Source organism: Oryctolagus cuniculus, chromosome 4 (genome assembly GCF_964237555.1).
Source record: "Oryctolagus cuniculus chromosome 4, mOryCun1.1, whole genome shotgun sequence".
Lineage (NCBI taxonomy): Eukaryota > Metazoa > Chordata > Mammalia > Lagomorpha > Leporidae > Oryctolagus > Oryctolagus cuniculus.
In genome coordinates, this window is record NC_091435.1 from 12,442,101 (window position 1) to 12,463,800 (window position 21,700).

Here is a 21,700-nt window from a genome sequence, read left to right on the forward strand (position 1 = left end):
AGGCAGAGTTACAAGGAGAGAGGCAGACACACACACACACACACACACACACACACACACACAGATCTTCCACCTGCTGGTTCACTTCCCAAATGGCTGCACAGCCAATGCACGACCGGGAGTTTCGTCTGGGTCTCCCACGTGAGTGGCAGGGGCCCGAGCACTGGGTCAAGTCTTGCTCCTTTCCCAGGTGCATCATCAGGGAGCCGTTTGGGAAGTGGAGCAGCTGGGACTGGAACTGGTGCCCACATGGGACGCTGGCATCACAGGTGCAGCTCAACCCACTGAGACACAATGCCGGCTCCCCCCAATGGTCATTTGAAGATGAAGCGGTCGCAGGCAATGGGATTGTTCAAAGAGGGCCATGGACGAGGGGGCAAGAGGCACACGGCGATGTCAACAGGAAATGAGGAAGCTGGAACTGAGAGAGGGAAGATGCCCTGGGGACTAGGTGTCTGCCAGGATGAAGGCAGGAGTGGGGTGGGGCAGGAGCCTGCTGCCAGGGTCGTCTTTGGACAAAGGGCAGATGACAGATGAGCCGCTCCCAGTCGGATGCCCTTCCCGGTGCGAATCCGCTACCTCCGGGAACGAGCACATGTTTCGCCACGTGCCAGGCAGAGTCTACGCATGCCTCAGCCTCCCCACGCCTCAACTTCTTGGCTGGTTCAGAAGAGAACCTTTTAAAGAAACAACCGCTAATGCGGCTTGGTGCTAACGGTGCTCTCTGGATCAAATTCTGCATCACGTTGGCTCAGCCCAAAATTGCTTCGTATCCTCATCGTCTCAGCCTGGGATCTTACGGTCTGACTCTACCTTTGCAGGCAAGCTCATGCTGTCCTGAAGACAGACAGACAAGGCACACTCGGCTAAAAAAAAAAAAAAAAAAAAAAAATCAGTCCTCAGTGTCCAGCGGAGCCTGGGGCCATTCTCTACACCGGGCTAGCTGGTGAGAGGGGAAACGGAAGTGGGTGGGGTCTCCCCGTCAGCTTCAGGTACTCAGGGGTCTTCAGCAAGTGGATGCCACCTCTGGGTTAGGGTTAGGGTTAGGGTTAGGGTTAGGGTTAGGGTAAATGATCCCAGAACCAGCCCCTATGGCTGTGGCCATGCCTAGGACCCTCCCCAGAGGAAGATCTTGAAAGGGTTAGGCTGGGCAAGTCTGAGTGGTTTAGATACAGGTTTCTATGCTTCTCTTTTTAAAATGTAGATGGAACTGGTGCTGTGGCGCAGAGGGTTAAAGCCCCAGCCTGCAGTGCTGGCATCCCATATGGGTACCGGTTCAAGTCCCAGCTGCTCCACTTCCGATCCAGCTCTCTGCTATGGCCTGGGAAAGCAGTAGAAGATGTCCCAAGTCCTTGGGCCCCTGTACCCGCGTGGGAGACCCAGAGGAAGCTCCTGGTTCCAGGCTTCGGATTAACCCAGCTCTGGCTCTTGCAGTCATTTGGGGAGTGAACCAGTGGAATGGAAGACCTCTCTCTCTTTGGCTCTAACTCTCTCTGTAACACTTTCAAATAAAGAAAATACATCTTTAAAAAATAAATAAAATAAAAGTAGGTAAAGTGCCTGGAAAACAAACCACCAGAGTGGCAGGAACTCTTGTCTTCAAAAGAGCTGGGGAAGTTGCTCTGGGGAGGGGGTGGTCATTGTCCCAGTTGCATTTACGATGAGAACCTATTTATAAAAACATAATCCAGGGTCTGCAGAAGGACCGCAACGGCTGACTTTCAGAGATTTGTGGGCCGTGCCCCAAAGTGTTCTATGGGATAGCAGGTGTTAGGCCAGAGAGAAGGTTCTACGGCAAAATGAGCTTGTGAGGTCCCGGCTTAAACCAAGGTCAGTGCAGTTCTCCCCTGGGAGACTGCTCAGGGCCACGGACATGCCACCGTGCGTAGGACTCCAGGAGTGGACACCGAGGCAGACCCCTCCTCCCAGAGATCTGACCAGCACCCTCCTGCCCCCGTCCGATTTTGCACGAAGCACTGAAGGCTTGTGTGAAACTTGGCATCCTTAAGAGGCACCTGAGCCTGGGCCAGGAGCTGTGTCTAACACAGGTGGGTTCACAGTCATGCAGAGATGGAGAGGAGGCGGCCCAGGGCTGAAAACTCCGAGACTAAAGGTGGGATGAGAATGGGCGCCTGGGAGGGTGGCCTCCCAGAGGGTGTCCTCATGCTTTGCTGAAGATCTCATCTCTGTGAAGACAAAATGACACGATGGACATAGGCCCCCTTTATCCACCGCACACTGCCGTGGGTCGGGCAGGGAGTCAACCACACCCTAGCCATGTGCACCACCCTAATCCCATCACCGTCTATGCCGACTCAACACGGCTGAGGACCTGGCACAGCCATCCTCCATGACACCTTCCTGGAGGCCACCATGCACGCAGCAGACCCACCCACATCCTGTCTTCCCTGGGTCTCCCTCCAGGCCCTACCCCAAGCACTGTCCCTACCCTATGAAAGGCTGAGCCCAGCCCAGATGGGGGCAGTTCTGTCTCCAGAGGCTGCCCACATGCACTTCTGAGTGTCTGCTGCCCCTCTGTCTTTCAATACAGCCTGCTCTGTGTTCACCTGCGTCTACGTCTCTGGGTTGTATTCTTACACGTGGAAGACATCAACCTATACTAAGTTTACACAGGGTCTCTCTGAGTCCAGCCAAGCCTCTCAACCCCCACAATATCACCTGGGGATCCCTGTCCCTATAACAAACCACACAGCCACCAGCGCAGCAGTCCCACCACAGGCGTGCTGAATCAAGTTCCAGTCCCAGGCACCCCCTCGGCTCTGAGCGTGTTCAGTGTGGACAGGTCAGAGCCTGCGCACAGCCCTAGAGGCACAGTCCCAGGTGCCCCTAGGTCCCACGGTGTCACTGCCGGGCTGGCAGGGAAAGGGGAGCCCCCCAACACACACACACCACTCCTTTTCCTCCTTCCTTCTTTCCAATGATTACGGTCTCTTTCTTTCTTCCCAATAAATAAGTCATTGATATTTCAGACATTCCAACCGGGCTGTAAATTCTCCCTTATCTTTTCTAATGCCAGGGGCCCCCCTGTGAAGTCCAAGTTCCCCAGGGGGCTGACGGTTGCCTGCGTCACGCTCAGCATAGGACCCAAGGACCTCGGTCCCTGGTCCCACATCCGTGTGCTGAAGTCCCCCACCGCGGGGGCGGGCTGCAATGTCACAATCTCACTGCTGGAAGAGAATGGAATTCAATTGTTAGGTCTCCCCCTTCCCCCTTAAAGAATAAACACAGCCCCGCCCTTCACTTATTAATTCTTTAGATAAGAGACCACACCCTTTTATTCGCCTGTTCAAAGGTGTTGCTACATGCTTGAGGTCTTTTTCCAAAAATGGCTGCTTTTCTCTTGCTGCCTTGGTGAGTGTGTTGAGAGCAATGAGTCAGTGTGCCCCAGGAAGCAGGAAAAGCCCAGGCCCGGGCATCACACAGCCAGAGGCACAAAGACCACAAAGAGAGGTTGAACCTTTCTAAGTCATTTCTCCAGTCCCACGCTTGGCATAAAGAAGCTGAGCAGGGAGATTGATGAGGAAGACAAGCAGGGCCAGTTCCCTAGGTCTCCGAGGGTAGGGGTAACCAAGGGTAGCTGTCACTGCTCTAAAGGGATGAGCTCAGATCCTGGTCCCAAAGCAGAGGAGTGGAGCAGGTGAACCGAGAGCCTGGACAGGGCCAAGACAAGGCGGAGGGATTTGGAGTCCCCATCCACTGGTCAGCTCTGCCCAAGCGCCCACCATGGCCAGGGCTGGGCATGGCTGAAGCTGGGCTCCCATGTGGGTGGCAGGGACCCAACTACTTGAGACATCACCTGCTGCCTCCCACAGAGCCCATTAGCAGGGAGCTGGAACGGACAATGCAGTTGGGACTTACACCCAGGCGCTGGGTCACGGGCTGTAGCCAGGTCTTAACTGCTGTGCCCACCCCGTCACCGCACCCCCTCACCCCGCCCTGCACAGGGAACTTTCTAAAGCCCTTTTGTACAATGTGGGGACAAGAAGGAAAAGAGATTGAGCATCCAATCTCTGTGGGAAAGGGAGCTCCAGGGCGGCGGGGGGCGGGGGGCAGCAAGGAGAACCCCAAGTCCATTGCCTTCCTGGGTTAGGCTTTAGCTTTGTGACATCTGGAAGAAAAGCAGACGGTGTGCGCTTTCTTGGTCCGTAACACCGCGCCAGAGGAGGGCTCGGGGTCACCATGGGGATTATGCCGGAAGGTTTGGGGTCGCAGCAGAAGCCTTTTCAGAAGAAATGGGCATACAGCTCCCGGAAAGAGCAGCAGCTAAGAGCGATCTGGAAGAGCCTGCTGGCTTCTGCTTGCTACTTCCGAGCCTGCAAATGCCTGAAATCCAGGCTCTGAGACACGTTCGCCGCAAACACAGCTCTTCTCTCTGACAACAAAACTTCCTTAAAGCGGAACAACGATACTTCTGTATTTCCAAAGGCATAAATGTACAGGCCTTCCTTCTGCACACGCCATTGTTTCAAAAGCATTTACAGAAATCCCTGAGCATACGTGACTGAAATAGTCCAGAATTCGGGGGTCAGCATTGTGGAGGATCTGGTTACGCCACCGCCCGGGATGTCAGCATCCCCTATGAGCGCTGGTTTGAGTCCCGGCTGCTCTGTTTCGGATCCAAATCCTTGCTAATGCATCTGGGAGAGCAGTGGAAGATGGCCCAAGTGCTTGGACACCCACATGTGCATGGGAGAGCCAGAAGCAGCTCGTGGCTCCTGGCTTTGGATCAGCGCAGCTCCGACTGTTGCGGCCATCTGGGGAGTGAACCAGCAGATGGAAGAACCTCTCTCTCTCTGCCTCTCCCTCTCTCTGTCTATAACTCTGACTCTCAAATAAATAAAAAGATAAATAAATCTTTGAAAAAAACATTCCATATTTCTTCAGTAATGGACAACATGACCCTTGGGTGCTGACCTTTAGCAAGTTAAGTGACAAGACACGGCTCTCTCTCTCTCTCTCTCCCTCTCTCTCTCTCTCTCTTTCCCTCTCTCTCTCTGTGGCTTTTTCTGCCTTGAGAAAGGACTATTTCCGCATGCTTGGGGAGCTCCTGGTGGCAGCCGGGGCCATTCCGAGCCACGCATAGGGGACTTTCCTCTGCTGTCCCTGGACTTTGGGTTCCTGGGCTGGCTCCTGATACCCCTCCCCCAGACCTCTCTATCTCACTTCCCCGCAACAGCTCCCTCCTCTCTCCTGTTCACAGACTGTGACTCAGGAGGCCCAGACATCCCTGTGTGACTTCACGTATGCTGTAAGCGGGCTCTTCTGTGTAGACGCTCACGTGTGCATCCATGTGTGCTCCCAGGCATTCGTCTACACTCGTCCATCTACTGGATGGCTTTCCAACTCACTCAAACAGAAGCCTTTTGCAACCGAACGCCCCTCCACACCGGGCTGCAGTCACAGTAGCCTGGTCTCCTGCCTCAGGGCCTTTGCCTTTGCTGTCCTCGTGGCCCCCAGGGATCTCCCTCCAGGTATCTGCTTCCTCCCTTCCCTCCACCCTTTGTGCAAACACAGCCTCATCCGTCACCCACTCCTGCTCGCTCTGTGGGACAGCACCGCTCCTGTCCCTCCACCCTGGCCCTGCCGTGTTCTCACGTGGAGGCCGAGCCTCTGCTTCTCCCCTTTGGGAGGAAACGGGGACGTTGTTTGCTGCTGTGTCCTCCGTTCCTGGAGAGAGCCTGACAGAGCAGGCGAACAATGAGTGACTGTGGAACGAGTGACTGAGCGAGAGGCCAAGGTAGACCAGCAGAGCAAGGCAGACAGAGCGCAAGGAGGGAGCAGCAGGCTGCGCTGTTTCTTCTCTTCTCTTCTCTTTTTTATTCTTTTAAGCATTTATTTATTTATTTATTTGGAAGGCAGGGCTACAGAGATTCAGAAGCAGGGGCAGAGAGAGAGAGAGAGATTTTCTATCCACTGGTTCACTCCCCAAATGGCCTCAACAGCTGGAGCTGGGACCATCCGAAGCCAGGAGCCAGGAGCTTCTTCCGGGTCTCCCACGCGCATGCAGGGGCCCAAGGACTTGCGTCGTCTTCCACTGCTTTCCCAGGCGCACAGCAGGGAGCTGGATGTGAAGCAGAGCAGCCAGGACTCGAGCCGGCTCCCATACGGGATGCCGACACGGGATGCCGACACTGCACGGAGTGGCCTCACCCACTAGGTCACAGCACCAGTCCCATGTGTTCAATCGTCACAAGCAACCAATATCACTCAGGACATCTAGATTTCTCTATAGAGAAGTCTACACACGCTACACACACACCTGCACACGCATACACACATGTGAGCGCCCACACAGCCGCCTTCCTTGAGAACTTGGGGGATGGGTTCTAGGGCTCCCTTCAGATACCAAAACCCAGAGATACTCAAGTCCCTTCCCTAAAATGGTGCAGCTGTTGAATGTAACCCCTACACACCCTCTAGTGTCCTTTAAACCATCTCTAGACTACTTACCATACCCAGGACGGAGTAAATGCCCTGTAAATGGTGTGACGCTGTATTGCTCAGGGAATAACAACAAAGAAAAAGTCTGCAAATATTTAGGACAGGTGCAGATTTTTTCTAATATATTTAAATATTTTTAAAACCTATTTATTTCTTTGAAAGGAAGAGTTATAGAGAGAGAGGAAGAGACAGACAGAAAGAGAGAGAAAGAGACAGAGAGAGATCTTCCATCTGCTGCTTCATTTCTCAAATGGCCACAATGGCTGGGGCTGGGCCAGGCCAAAGTTAGGAGCCAGGAACTCCATCCAGGTCTCCCACGTGGGTGCAGGGGCCCAAGCACTTGGGTCATCTTCTGCTGCTTTCCCAGGTGCATTAGCAGGGAGCTGGATCGGAAATGGAGCCACCAGGACTCGAACCGGAGTCACAGGTGGACACTTCACCTCCTATACTATACATCAGTTTTCTAGTATTTTTGAGCTGTGTTTGATTGCATCAGTGGATGCAGAACTATGTTATGTGTGCATACATGCATATGTGCCTGTGTGCATGTCTGTGTGTGTGCATGGAGAGAGAGAGAGAGGATGTGAACTAATCAACTAAAAATAGCTTAGATGGGCTCAGCTGGCCCTGGGTGACAACCCTTAGATTACATTCACGATTTGATTTCCAGCAGGTCTGATAGGAGCTCATTCGTGCCTTTTCCACCAACGATTCCAAACCCTATAAGAACGAACACCTTGTGTGGTGATCAGGTACCCACCTCTAGGTTGTTGCAAGAACACCGTCCGGCCGAGGTTGTCTTGCAAGTAACCGAATCGAGCCCGCTTGCTCCCAAGCACCTCAGCGGCAACACCTCTCCTTTTTCTTGGGGATGCAGAGTAACCCCCAAAGGACAGAGCCACTTGGCGAGGAGAGCCAGGCTTCACGTGACTCTGAGCAGCACTCGACACTCAGAGATGAAATTGACACTTGCGCTTGTCTGCTTGGAAATAGGCAAACTCGTGGCTCTCTCCCCCCAGCACAACAAAAGGCTTTCAGAGACACGCAGGGTCCCTGGGACCGACCAGAAGGACCCACACAGCCCCTGGGGGTGGAAAGGTGTTGCCTCCCACCCACCTGCCCCGACAGCCTTTCAACTCTGGGCGGCTCCGTCCCTCGGCCCACTCTCTGGATGTGTGGGATGATCAAGGTAGAAACTGAGGCTGGAGGGCATGTGTTCTGTGCCTTACTCAGTTAATTGGAAAATTACACCGTCACTGAACCGCTCATGCTGGCACAACCCCTTCACCCCGCCTTGAGGGAGGATGCTCTTTGGCAAGGAGACCCAGAAACGTCCAAAAGTAGTTCTGTAGGTGAACACGCTGAGCTGTAAGAGGACAGCTCTGCTCTACTCCAGGCCGAACACACTTCGTTCCCTAAGCAGAGAACACAGCCAGAGCCCAGAAGTTTCTAAGACTTGCAAGAGCGGCGAACAGCGTCTCGGAGAGGCTGTGCCAGGAGAACAGAGCGGGTGACCCCTGGATCTGATAGAGCCTCCTCTTGGGCATCATGGAGGGTTTAGGACAGGTCTCCCAGCCTCCCCATGGAATAAGCGGGGGTCACAGCATGTGTGACCGTGAACACTCAGGGGAGGGGTCCGTGCTGTGGCGAAGTGGGTTAACGCCCTGGCCTGCAGTGCCAGCGTCCCATGTGGGCACCGGTTCGAGACCCGGCTGCTCCACTTCCAATCCACCTCTCTGCTATGGCCTGGGAAAGCAGTGGAAGATGGCCCAAGTCCTTGGGCCCCTGCACCGACGTGGGAGACCTGGAAGAAGATCCTTGCTCCTGCCGAACCATCGGATGGAAGACCTCTCTCTCTCTCTTTTTCTGCCTCTCCTCTCTCTGTGTGACTCTGACTTTCAAATAAACAAATAAATACATCTTAAAAAAAAAAAGAAAAGAAAGAAACAGGGGAGGCTGCAAGGACAGGCACTGGCACCCTAAAGAGGCTGGCTTCTCATTCAACCTCCCACAGCAGGCCCAGCTTCACTGAGTGGCCCGGTGGCCCACATGGGCTCAGTTCTGTGCAATTTTTACTCCTTCTTCCCTTGCCACCTGCCCTTCTCTGATGGTGGTTCCTCTGACCACCCTCCTCTTCTGCTTCCTCCTCTTCACCCAAGGCCTTGTTGTACACCCGCCCCCACTTGGGTGACAGCCAAACGGTCACAGCCCTCATCTCCGAATTCCTGGAACCACCTTATGATTTTAATAAATCATCTTTTTATACCCAGCTCTTGGTTCCAGGCCATCATCGGGTCACCCACGTGTACACCGACATTCCTCACTATTTGCAGGTTCTGCCTTTGCGAATTCGCCCACCTGCTCACATTTGTAAACCCAAAGTCAACACCTGCAGTGTGGTGAAGTGTTGAGTCGCCTGCTGCATACAAGACTGACAAGGGGTTGGAGGCTCTGCCTTCCTGTTTTATTCTCAGCCCACAAACACACTTCCTTCTCAGGATCTGTTCACATGTCTGTGGGCTTTGCTGATGATTTTGCTGTTTAAAACGACTCCCAAATGGGGCTGCATTATGGCGCAATGGGCAAAGCCCCCACCTGTGACACCAGCATCCCATAAGAGCAGTGGTTAGAGTCCCAGCTGCTCCTGCTTCCAATCCAGCTCCCTGCTAATGCACTTGAAAAGGCAGTGGGTGATGGCTCAAGTGTTTGGGCCCCTGCCATACATGTAGGTGACCCAGACGGAGTTTCTGGCACCTGGCTTCCGTCTGGCCTAGCCCTGGCTGTTGTGGCCATTTGAGGAGTGAACCAGTGAATGGAAGATCTATGTCCCCCCCCACCCCGTAACTCTACTTTTCAAATAAATAAATGTTAAAAACAGCTCCCAAGTGGAGCACTGCTGTGCTGTCCAGTGTTTCTAAGTAGCACAAGAAAACCATGAGGTGCCTTAGGAGTAAAAAGGCATCAGGGAGCTTCATTAAGGCCTGAGTTCTCATGAACTTGGAGCCTGGTCCAAACTCTTTCCAGTTTGAAGGGCACTTCCCTGAGCGCCAGGTCAGGACTTCTGGATAAAGAGGAACATCCCACCACCCCGTGTGTCCAGTTCATTATAATATGATATAATGTGCTGTCTTCAGTGTAACAGAGGAGCTGGTTAAAAGGCCAGCCTCCCACATCCGGGTGCCTGGGTCCAAACTCCAGCTTCCTGCTAATGCATACCCTGAGAAGCAGCAGGCAATGGCTCAAGTAGCTGGGTCCCTGACACCCACGTGAGAGACCTGGACTGCGTTGCCAGCTCCTAGCTTCGGCCCAGCCTGGGCCCTGACTGTTGTGGGCATTTGGTGGGGATGAACCAGCAAGCAAGAGATCTCTGTCTCTCAAATTAAAAAAAAAAAACTTTCAAATTAATTTTTACGATGGAACAGAAAGAAGAGAATCAGGGTTGGAGGAAGACAAAGAAAGAGGGAAATAGGGACCCAATCGTATGCAGGTTGACTTGGTGAGAAGCCGAACGGATAGGAAATCAAGTCTGTGGGTCCGGAGGCCCTGCTGGGTGGGGAAGAGCTAAGCGTGGGGAGGGAAGCAGGGCTTTAAACACCAGTTGCTCCTTCTCGAGAGCCTGGAAGAGGAAACAGGAAGACTGGGGGCGTGAGACACCGCTTCCCGCACTGGCACAGCCTGGCCCTGGACCGGCGACTCTCAAACGCCGTTAGAGGGCAAGAGCGCTCACCTGCTCTCGGGTGCACCTCGAAGAAGACTGGGATGTGGCCCTGGCCTCAAGGACGAGACGCGCCATTGCTTATTGTACTTGAGGAGGGGACGCTGGACTGCGGGAAGCACAGGGTGTAGGCAGTGCTGTCGGGGCAAAGACCCACTCGCTCCTGAGCCAGCTGAGAGGCGAGGAGGGCTTCCAGGCGGGAGGGGAGCCCTGACGAGAGCAGGAGGGCAGGTGACAGTGACCTCGGCAGCAGGGACCTCCTCTGGCTCGCCCGGTGTGCGGTCAGAGCAGCGGCTGCAGAAGCCACAGGAGTCTGACTTTGAACCTGAGGGCAGATGGGAGCCACCGCAGGCTGCGGCCACGGAGGGATGCTGGTAGGGTTTACAATGCAGAGAAATCTTCAGGGGGCTTTTCCTGGATGGGGGGGACCCGGGAAGACCTCAGCGCAGTCACAGTCCTCGGGAGAGAAATGAGAAGGCTCCGACCACAGCATGGCAGTGGGGGTGGGGTCCAACAGACTGATATTAGGGTCCAATTCCTGGGTGTTCAGCTCAGACAGCCAGTCAGCACCCTGCACTCAGAAGGGCCTTGAACTTGCTTTTTTTCTTTTTCTTTCTTTTTTTTAATTTGAAAGGCAGAGTTACAGAGAGGCAAAAGCAGAAAGAGAGAGAGGTCTTTCAGCTGCTAGTTCACTCTCCAATTGGCTGCAACAGCCGGAGCTGCACCGATCTGAAGCCAGGAGCCAGGAGTTTCTTCCAGGTCTCCCACGTGGGTGCAGGGGCCATCTTCTATTGCTTTCCCAGGCCATAGCAGAGAGCTGGATTGGAAGTGGAGCAGCCGGGACCCAAACCAGCGCCCCTATGGGATGCTGGCATTGCAGGAGGCGGTTTTAACTGCTACACCACGGCACCAGCCCTTGAACTTGCCTTACTGCTCTGATGTCACCATCTTGAAATTCTTGGTGATTTTATCTGCACCTGTGTTTCATAAGTGACATTCAACTGGTAGTGGAGCTCGTGTGTGGGCGGATCAGACACCACATGACGAGTCACCACAGTACCTGGCTACCGCATCCTCATGCCCTGGCCACAGTACCTGGCTACCGCATCCTCATGCCCTGGCCACAAGATCTCGGTGGACCCACTGTGCGTGGGAATCCAGTGAGACCCAGAGCAAGCGTCAGAAAAGCACATTAGGTCTACAACTGAGGCCACGAGAAATGCTGATGGCACCGAGAGGCCCTGCTTTCTGCTGGAATCAGAATCTACATTAATGCATGAGGAAGACAATGGCATTGCCTTAAGAAAATTATGCATTTGAAAGACAGAGAGACAGAGATCTTCCACCCATTGCTTAAGTCCCCAACTGGCCACAATGACAGGGGCTGGGCCAGGCTCAAACCAGAAACTCAGGACTCCATCCTGGTCTCCCACATGGGTGGCAGGGGTCCAAGAACTTGGACCATCTTCCTCTGCTTATCCAAGCATGTTAACAGGGAGCTGGGTTGGATGAGGAGCAGCTGGGATACAAAGAGAAGCAACTGAGGTGCAACTTGGTATCGGATATGGGTTGCTGGCCTTGCAAGAGGCAGCTTACCCAACTGTACCACAACACCAGCTCCTGGCAGTGGCATCCTAAGAATCAGGCACAACCAACAGTTCCATCCTGTCCTGCCTTGTCCTTTTAAACCTTTATTTATTTATCTGAGAGATGGAGAGAGAAAAAGAGAGAGCTCTTGTCTGCCGACTTGCTTCTTAAATGCCCTCGGGGCCAGGAACTCCATCCAGGTCTCCCACGTAGGCGACTGGTGTCGAGCTCCCACCTGCTGCCTCCCTTACGGTGCACATTAACGGGAAGCCGGAGTCAGGAGTTGGAGTCAGCAAGCAAATCCAGGTTCCGATACGGGACGAGGCGTCCTAACCGCTGTCTCAACCTCCAGGCCAAATGCCTGCTCCTGCCTGTCCCTTCCCGTTCACGTTAGTCCCCTGCGTTGGCACACACTTATGCTGAAAACCGTGACATATAAGGAGAGGCAAGAGAGAGGAGCCCTTGCTGTTTTTCCTCTCCATCCTCCCTCACACCTCATCAAGCCAAAGGCAGAGACGCTGGGAGCAGAGCGCACAAGGATGGAGACATGAAATAAAAACAGGTGGATTCACTTCCTGCAGGGCTCCCACGGTTGGAGTGAGAACAAGATATAGGCACGAAGCACAGCAGTTTGTGTCGGCCCTGGGATGTCACCTCCAACAGAAGCGCTCTTATTTTTGTATTTACAACAGGCGTAGCACAAAATAGAAAGGAAAAACGTAAAAGCCGTGCTAATCATTTACATTATGGGTTTGTCTTCACTTAGAGGTAGTGAATAGAATGCATTCTTGCAAAGCGAGAGACGGACAGCCCACAGAGACAAGGGAGCAGCTTTATATTTTAGTGGCTGTCACAGAGCTTCTCCTCTGGTTTTTGGACAACAGGGGTCGACATTTTCATCTCGCAGAGTACACAGCTGGTTCTAACGCTAGAGACAGATTCAGCTGTGCAGTCAGCAGCAGCCGGCGGCAGGGATACGCGGCAGGGGCAAGGGGGTCGTAGGGATGCAGCCAGGTTTGGAGCTAGTGGTGGTGTTTGCCTGGGAAATCCAGCACCCAAGAGCAGCCTTGGGGGTGGGCCTTGGGGCGCAGTGGGTCGCACTTGGGGTGCCACCCCTTGGGGTCGCCACTGGGGGTGCATGCATCCTCCATAGAGCACTTGGGATGGATTTCCACCTTGGCTCCCAATCTAGTTTCCTGCTAATGCTCACCCTTGGAGGCAGTGGATGGTGGCTTAGTTACTTGGGTTATGGATATTGGGGGAGTGAATCAGCTGATGGACGATCTCTCTCTCTCTCTCTCTCTCTCTCTCTCCATGTTGCTTTGCCTTTCAAATAAATACACTTTTTTCAAAAACAAAGATAGAAATAGCACTTACTTCAGGGGACCATGTGAGAAATGAATAAGCATTTTACCCATGGTCAGAGCTCTGCTCTATCACGTTCCAAGAGCTGCCACGAGGCACCTGGTGACTTAGAACAGAGCAGTGCTGCTTCGCCCTGCAGAGGCCAGAGGTCTGAGACGCAGCTGGTGGCAGCATCAGGCTCCCTTGTGAGGGCTAGGGACGGATCTGTCCCCAGCGCCAGACAGCCCCTAGCCAGCCTGGCTGCAGGCTCCATGTGGGGTCCTCCACGTGAGCACGTCCCTGTGTCCCAGCCCCTCCTCATTCACACGACGACACGGCCTTTTTGGACCAGCACCCACCCTAATGACCTCACTGGGATTCCGTCTCCAAATCAGGCCACAGAGGTCAGGACTCCAGCGTATCTCTGGGGCAGCTGGGGAGGAAGCACAATTCAACCCCTTTCAACTGCTCTGCCCAGCGACAGCTCCACACAGAAGCTCAAGTTCACTCCTGGGACAACCGGAAGTTGGGGACCTAAATCTGTCCTGGCCACCATCACCACAACAAGGCGATGTTTCTTTCTCCCATAGCACTGGGGAGCTCAGGTGAAAATACACACACGAAATCAGACACCTCCTGAAGATGAGCCAGAGACAACCTCAGGCCAAAATACCAACGCAACACCCGGAAGGAGGACGGCTCCCAGCTCAGTCCTGGGTGCTGCAGCTCCGGGGCCAGCAGGGGGCCCGAGGCAGCAGGTGCACAGAACAAACGCGCCTCTCTCCATCTCAGCCGCCACAGTGCTCCCAACACACACACACAGAAGGAAAGCCACGCTGAGACCGATTCACTTGTGGGGAAAGGTCTTCTTTGGCCAGCAGCGTGGGATTGCTGTTGGCTGACACGCTCTCATACGCTGTGAAACAGTAAGAATCAGGTATGGTCTCTGGAGATGAGCAACCAATCAAGCAAGTGGAGTTACGGGCAGTGTCCAGCTGAGCCTCACCTTAACAGAACCGGTTCCCAAGGCTGATCCGGAAGTTGGCAGTCCCAGAGAAAAGACAGGTGGAGCTGTGAGGTGAGCCAAAGCTTAGAAAAGGGGAGCTGATGGCCGGCGCCGCGGATCAATAGGCTAATCCTCCACCTTGCGGCGCCGGCACACCGGGTTCTAGTCCCGGTCGGGGCACCGGATTCTGTCCCGGTTGCCCCTCTTCCAGGCCAGCTCTCTGCTGTGGCCAGGGAGTGCAGTGGAGGATGGCCCAAGTGCTTGGGCCCTGCACCCCATGGGAGACCAGGAGAAGCACCTGGCTTCTGCCTTCAGATCAGCGCAGTGCGCCAGCCGCAGTGTGCCAGCCGCGGCGGCCATTGGAGGGTGAACCAACAGCAAAAGGAAGACCTTTCTCTGTGTGTCTCTCTCTCACTGTCCACTCTGCCTGTAAAAAAAAAAAAAAAAGGGAGCTGCTGTTTGATCTTAAAATATTTTATTTTATTTATTGGAAAGGCCGAGAGACAGAGAGAGATCTTTCTCTGCTGGTTTACTCCCCAAATGCCTGCAGCAGCCAGGGCCAGGTCAGGCTGAAGCCAGGAGACAGGAGCTCCCTCGGGGTCTCCCAGTGGGTGGCAGGAATCCATCTACTTGGGAACCATCGCCTGCTGCCTCCCAGAGTGTACATCAACAGGAAGCTGGAATTGGGAGCCGAGCCGGGACTCCAATCCAGGCGCTCCGACGTGAAATGCGGGAGTCCCAAGCACAGTTTCATCTCTGTGCCCAAATCTGCCCCTTGCTCTGTTTCGGATGCAAGACTGACAAGGAAGCGTTGTCAGTGCGGGGACGAAGGTCTGGAAGCAGGGACAGAGGCCTCAGCCGCACCACAGAGGAGCAGAGGCTGACTCTTCCATGCCTCACACCCCAACCCAAAGTCCCTCCCAGGACCAGTGTTCTCCGGTCGCCTCATCCCAGCACCAGGAACACCTCTGGCCCAGCCACGCTTGCCGAAGCTCCAGGTTCCGGAACCTCCCCTCTCTCCTCTTCTGCTGTAGTAATTGCTTATCCAAGTTCAAGATCCTTGCAGCCTGGCTAAGTAACGGCTGAGTAAGATGATTGATGAACTTGAGTACGGCTGATGATGGCTTTTGCATCCTCAGCGGGCTGTGCCTCACCTTAAACAAATGATCAACATTCCCCTCGGGGTAACGGGGTGAAGCAACCCGCTGTTCCTCCTGATGGGGGGCACGGAGAACAAGACGGCACAGCCAGGACAGCCCTGCCCCAGGGCACGCACGCGTGCCCATGAAGGAACACTGGGAGTATTCTATACAGTAACCGCCTTGCATTCTTCAAACATGCCGTTATCATAAAAGACAAATAAACACCCAGGAACTGTTCCAGGTTGAGAGGAGATGAAAGGGGACCAGTGTTGCGGCGTAGCATGTAAAGCCTCTGCCTGCGACACCGGCATCCCATCTGGGCACCGGTTCAAGTCCCAGCTGCTTCACTTCTGATCCACCTCCCTGCTAACAGCCTGGGGAAAACAGCAGAAGGTGGCCCAGGTGTTTGGGCCCCTATCACCCACGTAAGAGAGCCAGATGAAGCTCCTGGCTCCTGGCTTTGGTCTGGCTTAGCTCTGGCCATTGCAGCCAGCTGAGAAGTGAATGAGCAGAAAGATGATCTCAATCTCTCTCTCTCCCCCTCTCTGTCTCTCATTCTCTCTCTGTAACTTTGACTTTCAAATAAATAAATAAAAAAAAAATCTTAGAAAAAGAAAGCTGATAATGACGCAATAATGCATGATCTGGGGTCTTCTTTTGCTCTAAAGTACATTTTTTAGGGACAACTGATGAAATCAGATTGGGCCGGCGCTATGGCACAGCGGGTTAAGGCCCTGGCCTGAAATGCCAGCATCCCATATGGGCGCCAGTTCTAGTCCTGGCTGCTCCACTTCTGATCCAGCTCTCTGCTACGGCCTGGGAAAGCAGTAAGAGAATGGCCCGGGTCCTTGGGCCCCTGCACCCATGTGGGAGACCCGGAAGAAGCTCCTGGCTCCTGGCTTCAGATGGGAGCAGCTCCGGCTGTTGCAGCCATCTCGGGGAGTGAACCATCGGATGGAAGACCTCTCTCTCTGTCTCAACCTCTCTCTCTCTCTCTCTCTCTCTCTGCCTCTCCTCTCCCTGTTTAACTCTTTCAAATAAATAAATATTAAAAAAAGAAATCAGAACGAGGCCTGTGGATTAGAATGCGGTCATTTCCTAGTTCTGGTCATCATTTTGGTTTCGTTAAGAGATCGTCCAGGGGCAAGTAAAACTGCTGCCTGCAGCACTGGCATCCCATATGAGTGCTGGTTCGAGTCCCAGCTGCTCCTCTTCCAATCCAGCTCTCTGCTGTGGCTTGGGAGAGCAGTGGAAGATGGCCCAAGTCCTTGGGCCCCTGCACCCACGTGGGAGACCCAGAAGAAACTCCTGGTTCCTGGCTTCAGATCAGCGCAGCTCTGGCCATTGTGGCCAACTGGGGAGTGAACCAGTGGATGGGAGACCAACCTCTCTCTCTACCTCCGCCTCTCTGTAACTCTACCTTTCAAATAAATATATTTAAAAAAACTTAAAAAATAAATTAATTAAAATTAAACAATAAAAGAAAAAGAATGTCTGTGCTCTTAAGGACCACATAAGGGCTACTTTAGATTCCTGGACATCTCGTCTGCGATGTGAGGACGAGTCAGGCAAATGGGGTATGTGGGAGCATTGAGGAACGGGGTGAAGGGTGCACATGCTTTCTCACCCCGAATCTCAAGATTCAAAGTTCAAAATGCTTGGAAACGTTTGGATTTCGGAGCACTTCAGAGGTCAGATGTTCAGGTTAGGGAGGTTCAACCTGGAAAGTCTGTGCAAATCTTTCAAAATCCGAAAAACCCCCACATCTGAAAAACCTCAGGCCCCAGCATTTCAGAAAAGGGAGTCTCCACCTGTACTATTCTTGCAACTTTTCTCGTCTGGAAAAATGGACAAGAGATATTAAATACAGAACAAGCAGGTTGATTTGAAAAGGGCAATGTTGGGGCCGGCGCAGTGGTGCAGCGGGTTAACACCCTGGCCTGAAGTGCCGGCATCCCATATGGGCGCTGGTTCTAATCCCGGCTGCTCCTCTTCCGATCCAGCTCTCTGCTGTGGCCTGGGAAAGCAGTGGACGATGGCCCAAGTCCTTGGGCCCCTGCACCCACGTGGGAGACCCGGAAGAAGCTCCTGGCTCCTGGCTTCGGATCGGCGCAGTTCCGGCCATTGAGGCCAACTGGGGAGTGAACCAGTGGATGGAAGACCTCTCTCTCTCTGTCTCTGTCTCTCTCTCTCTCTGCCTCTCTTCTCTCTGTGTAACTCTGACTCTCAAATAATAAATAAATAAATCTTTTAAAAAAAAAGAAAGAAAAGGGCGATGTTTCCCAGCAGGCCCCACCCTTGGTGCACATCTCGACCCCTCAGGAGCCTCTGCAGACCCCGTGCCCTGGCCCAGCCCGGGATTCAGACTCGGTTCACTCTGGAGTGAAACCCCAGGCATCAAGTTCACCCCAGGCATCAGGATGTGGGAAATTCATTTGCCCGATGTGAAGAACCCATACTGCCTTCCAAGTAAATAAATAAATAAATCTTTTTTAAAAAAAGTTTATGGGAAAGAGAATTAGACTTTATTTTGGTATGAAAAAAAACTTGGAAATCTGTGTATAATTTTATATAATTTGCATTTTCCATGAACTTTTTAAAGTACCCTTGTATGTGAATTACATTGCTACAACTGGACCTCTCTCTTCCAAATTCTGCACATGGTTCCGTTATGACTTATTCCTCCAGCATGATTTACTAAAATTAAAGTTGAGGAAGGGCTTGGTATGCGATGAAATCAGCCCTGGGCAGGAGCGCTCTGCGGTGAGAATCCCCACGGTTCTCAGATTTTCCTGCGCTCCAGTCAACTCACTCTCCCCACAGTCCTCCGAAATGCAGATACTGTCAGCAGGGCTCGTTTCTCACCACGTGCTTGAATAATTACAATGATAATTTTCCTAATTCACCCCCTAACATTCTGCAGCAATGTTAACCCAGTCTATGAGACCGAATCACAAGCATTGACCCTCCTTCGAAAGAACACTCTCAACTCATCAGACCTGACAATTCACCTTCCCACGGAAGAGGCCATGTGGGTAATAGACAAGGGACACACACAAGACTCATCAGAGAGCCCTGGTGGTAATGGGAGTATTCCAGAAGGTTCCATGTAAGGCCTTCCCTTCGGTCAGGCCCTCCTCACAATAACAGACCCAGGGCGGTGGAGAGCCAGGTGGGTTTCCTCTGGGTTCTGTTTCCAGACTTTGTCCACAGTCTGGTTTTATCCTGACCCCAACCTGGGGCAATCCATGGTCGTGGTGGGGGGGGGTGTTCCACGTCAAATTCCCCATTATGGAACAAAAAAAACCAGACACTTGACATTCAGTGATTCTTTGGGGGTTTACGGAACTTTCTGGAAAGCAGGAAGAAGGAAATAGAGGCTGTTTTGCTGAGAAGGGTGACACTGGAAGCAGCACATGCATGAATGCCTCTGGAGAACATTTCTGTAGAGTGGAGCCGACGCTTTGCCAGCACTGTGAGAAAACGTCTCAGCCAGCCCAGAGCTCATCTACTCCGAGCTCCGAGGGACCTGGCGATGACTAGCAGGCACGGGTTCTTTTTATTTTTATTAGAAATATTTTATTTATTTGAGAGGCAGAGCTACAGACAGAGAGAGGGCTTCCATCCACTGGTTCCTCCCCAAATGGCCGCTAGAGCCAGAGCTGAGCAAATCCTAAGCCAGGAGCCAGGAGCTTCTTCTAGGTCTCCCATGCAGGTGCAGAGGCCTAAGCACTTGGGCCATCTTCCACTGTTTTCCCAGATCAGAGAAGAAAGATGGATGGGAAGAGGAGCAGCTGGGGCTCGAACCAGTGCCGGTATTGGATGCCGGTGCCGCGAGCAGAAGCTTAGCCCACTATGCCACAGCCCTAGCTGCATGGGTTCTTTTTAACAGATAGATAGCAAGAATCATTATTAGCAAGAGAAGACAGAAATAGGAGGACAGAATGTGTAGGCTACATAACACATATATGCAATGAGAAAACTCACTGCTCAAGGCTCAGTGTCCAGGGCGGAACAACCTACAACGTGGCATCTTCATAAACATGTTTTTTTCCTGCTTACTCCATATAATATCTATATCCAGAAGTAAGCACTGACTACATAAGCCATTTTGGGAAGATCCACACTGTCTCTAGGGCTGTACTGAGAAAGAGTAGTAAGGCCGTACACAATTCAACCAACTGTGCATGGAAAACTTAAAAAAAAAATTATATCTATTCTCAACATGTACAGACCATTTCTTCTTATGATTAGGGCTAGAGACGTGTGAACCATCCAAAAATGCCTCATGCTGTCAGTATTTACTTTTTTTTTTTTTTTTTTGACAGGCAGAGTGGACAGTGAGAGAGAGAGACAGAGAGAAAGGTCTTCCTTTGCCGTTGGTTCACCCTCCAATGGCCGTCGCGGCCAGCGCGCTGCGGCCGGCGCACCGCGCTGATCCAAAGCCAGAGCCAGGTGCTTCTCCTGGTCTCCCATGGGGTGCAGGGCCCAAGCACTTGGGCCATCCTCCACTGCCTTCCCGGGCCACAGCAGGGAGCTGGCCTGGAAGAGGGGCAACCGGGACAGAATCCGGCACCCCGACTGGGACTAGAACCCGGTGTGCCGGCGCCACAGGGGGAGGATTAGCCTAGTGAGCCGCGGTGCCGGCCCAGTATTTACTTCTGAGAGTACATATTCTAAAAGAATAAGCAGGAAAAACTTGCTTATGGAGATGTCCTTTGTAGTTGTTTGTCCCTTGTCATTATTCCCTAAACAACAGAGTATAACAATTTTTTAAAGGTTGATTGAGTGACTTGAAAGGCAGAGTAACACAGAGAGAGAGAGAGAGAGAAGGAGAGAGAGATGTATCTGCTATCTGCTAGTTCACTCCCCAAACGGCTGCAGTGACTGGGGCTGGGCAAGGCCAAAGCCAAGAAGAGCCTGGACCTCCATCTGGATTTCCCACGTGGGTGGCAGAGGCCCGAGCATTTGGCCATCTGCTGCTGCTTTCCCAGGTACATCAGCAGGGAGCTGCATTGGAGGCAGAGCAGCCAGGACTCAGACTTGCGGCCTTATGGGATGCCAGCGTCACAAGCAGCAGCTTAGCCTGCTGCACAATTCCGGCCCCATAAACTTTTTACAGAGCTTACATTGCATTCAGTGTTATGAGTCATCCCGCGGATAATGTACAGTGGAAGGGAGGACGTCCCTGGGTTCCATGCGACAGTATTCTGTTTTGACACAAGGGGCTTGGGCATCTGTGAATCTGGTTATCCCCATGGATTCCGAGGGATGCTGTAGGTTTTTATATACAGTGGTACTTCAGAAAGTGCATGGAAATTGAAATGAAATGATAAGTTTATTTACGTCTAAGAAATTTTTGAAGTCTATGAAGTGTTTTCACAGTATACATTGCCCATAAACTCCTCATATGCACAGATTTCAAAAACCTTTACATCAAAATAAACTTCTTTTTTTTTTTTAAGAAAAGGATTTATTTATTTATTTGTAAGTTAGAATTAGAGAGAGGGAGTGACAGAGAGAGACAGAGAGAAAGGTCTTCTGTCTGCTGGTTCACTCCCCAAATGTCCACAACAGCCAGGGCTGGGCCAAGCCAAAGCCAGGAGCCAGGAGTTTCCTCTGGGTGCAGGGACCCAAGCACTTGGACCATCCTCAGCTGCTTTTCCAGGTGCATTAGCAAGGAGCCAGATTGGAAGTGGAGCAGCCGGGGCTCGAACCGGTGCCCATATAGGATGCCAACACTGCAGTCGGCAGCTTTAACTGCTATGCCACGGCACCGGCTCCCCCAAGTAAACTTCTTTTAATTCCATGTTCCACGATGTTCAAAGTACCCTCGTATATTATGTTATATAAAATATATAACTCATATATATATAAAATATGCATGGTCAAATAGCTTTTTCCTTTTATTTAGGAAGCTCCACTCACGTAACAGACATAGCAATCTCTAGTTAGCAACACGATGCCTTGCTCCTAAAAGGGGGCCAAAGGCAAAGATGCTTGGGTTTCTGAACATGAGCTGATTCTGCAAAGCGCAGCTCCGTGGGGAGGCAGAGATCAGCAGGGGGAGTGAGCAAGGCCCTCCCGTCGGACGGCATTCTTCCACCACCCACTTGAAAATTCAATCTGAAACAGAGTTCTGACAGGCCTGCTATTTTCTTCGGTGCCAAGAGCCACACAATAGACCTTTTTTTTTTTTTTTTTTTTTGGACAAAGCTCTTAAAATACTTGGAAATTCAGATGGACTGAGTCACAAAACTGTACAAATACTGCACACCCGTCCTTGCGGTGCCCCTGCTTGCTCTCTTGGAAGCGATCTGGGTTTTCTTTGTGGTTGGCAGAAGGAAAGATAGACTTTAAAGCAGCGTTGCAACTTGTCTCAAAGAGGGGGTGACGGAGCAGGGCCCCTCTGGAAGTGGGAGTTGTCCAGGGGCGGCCGGCGAT

The 21,700-nt window shown here is 52.5% G+C and overlaps 1 protein-coding gene across 9 annotated transcripts in view; it reads right to left on the minus strand.

The window, feature by feature from the left end:
* Window positions 1-21,700, minus strand: part of EVA1C (eva-1 homolog C) — an 88,735-nt gene that overhangs the window by 50,574 nt on the left and 16,461 nt on the right. The window contains exon 1 of one of the 9 annotated variants that reach the window (XM_070071875.1): window positions 2,016-3,155. The exons of 6 other annotated variants lie outside the window; for them this stretch is intronic. In XM_070071875.1, the coding sequence (XP_069927976.1) occupies window positions 2,016-2,184 (169 nt within the window). In that variant the 5' untranslated portion in view covers window positions 2,185-3,155. Of the gene's footprint in view, window positions 1-2,015; window positions 3,156-21,700 lie in introns of those variants that run through there. 2 more of the 9 variants (XM_070071873.1, XM_070071874.1) reach the window with 2 other exon arrangements.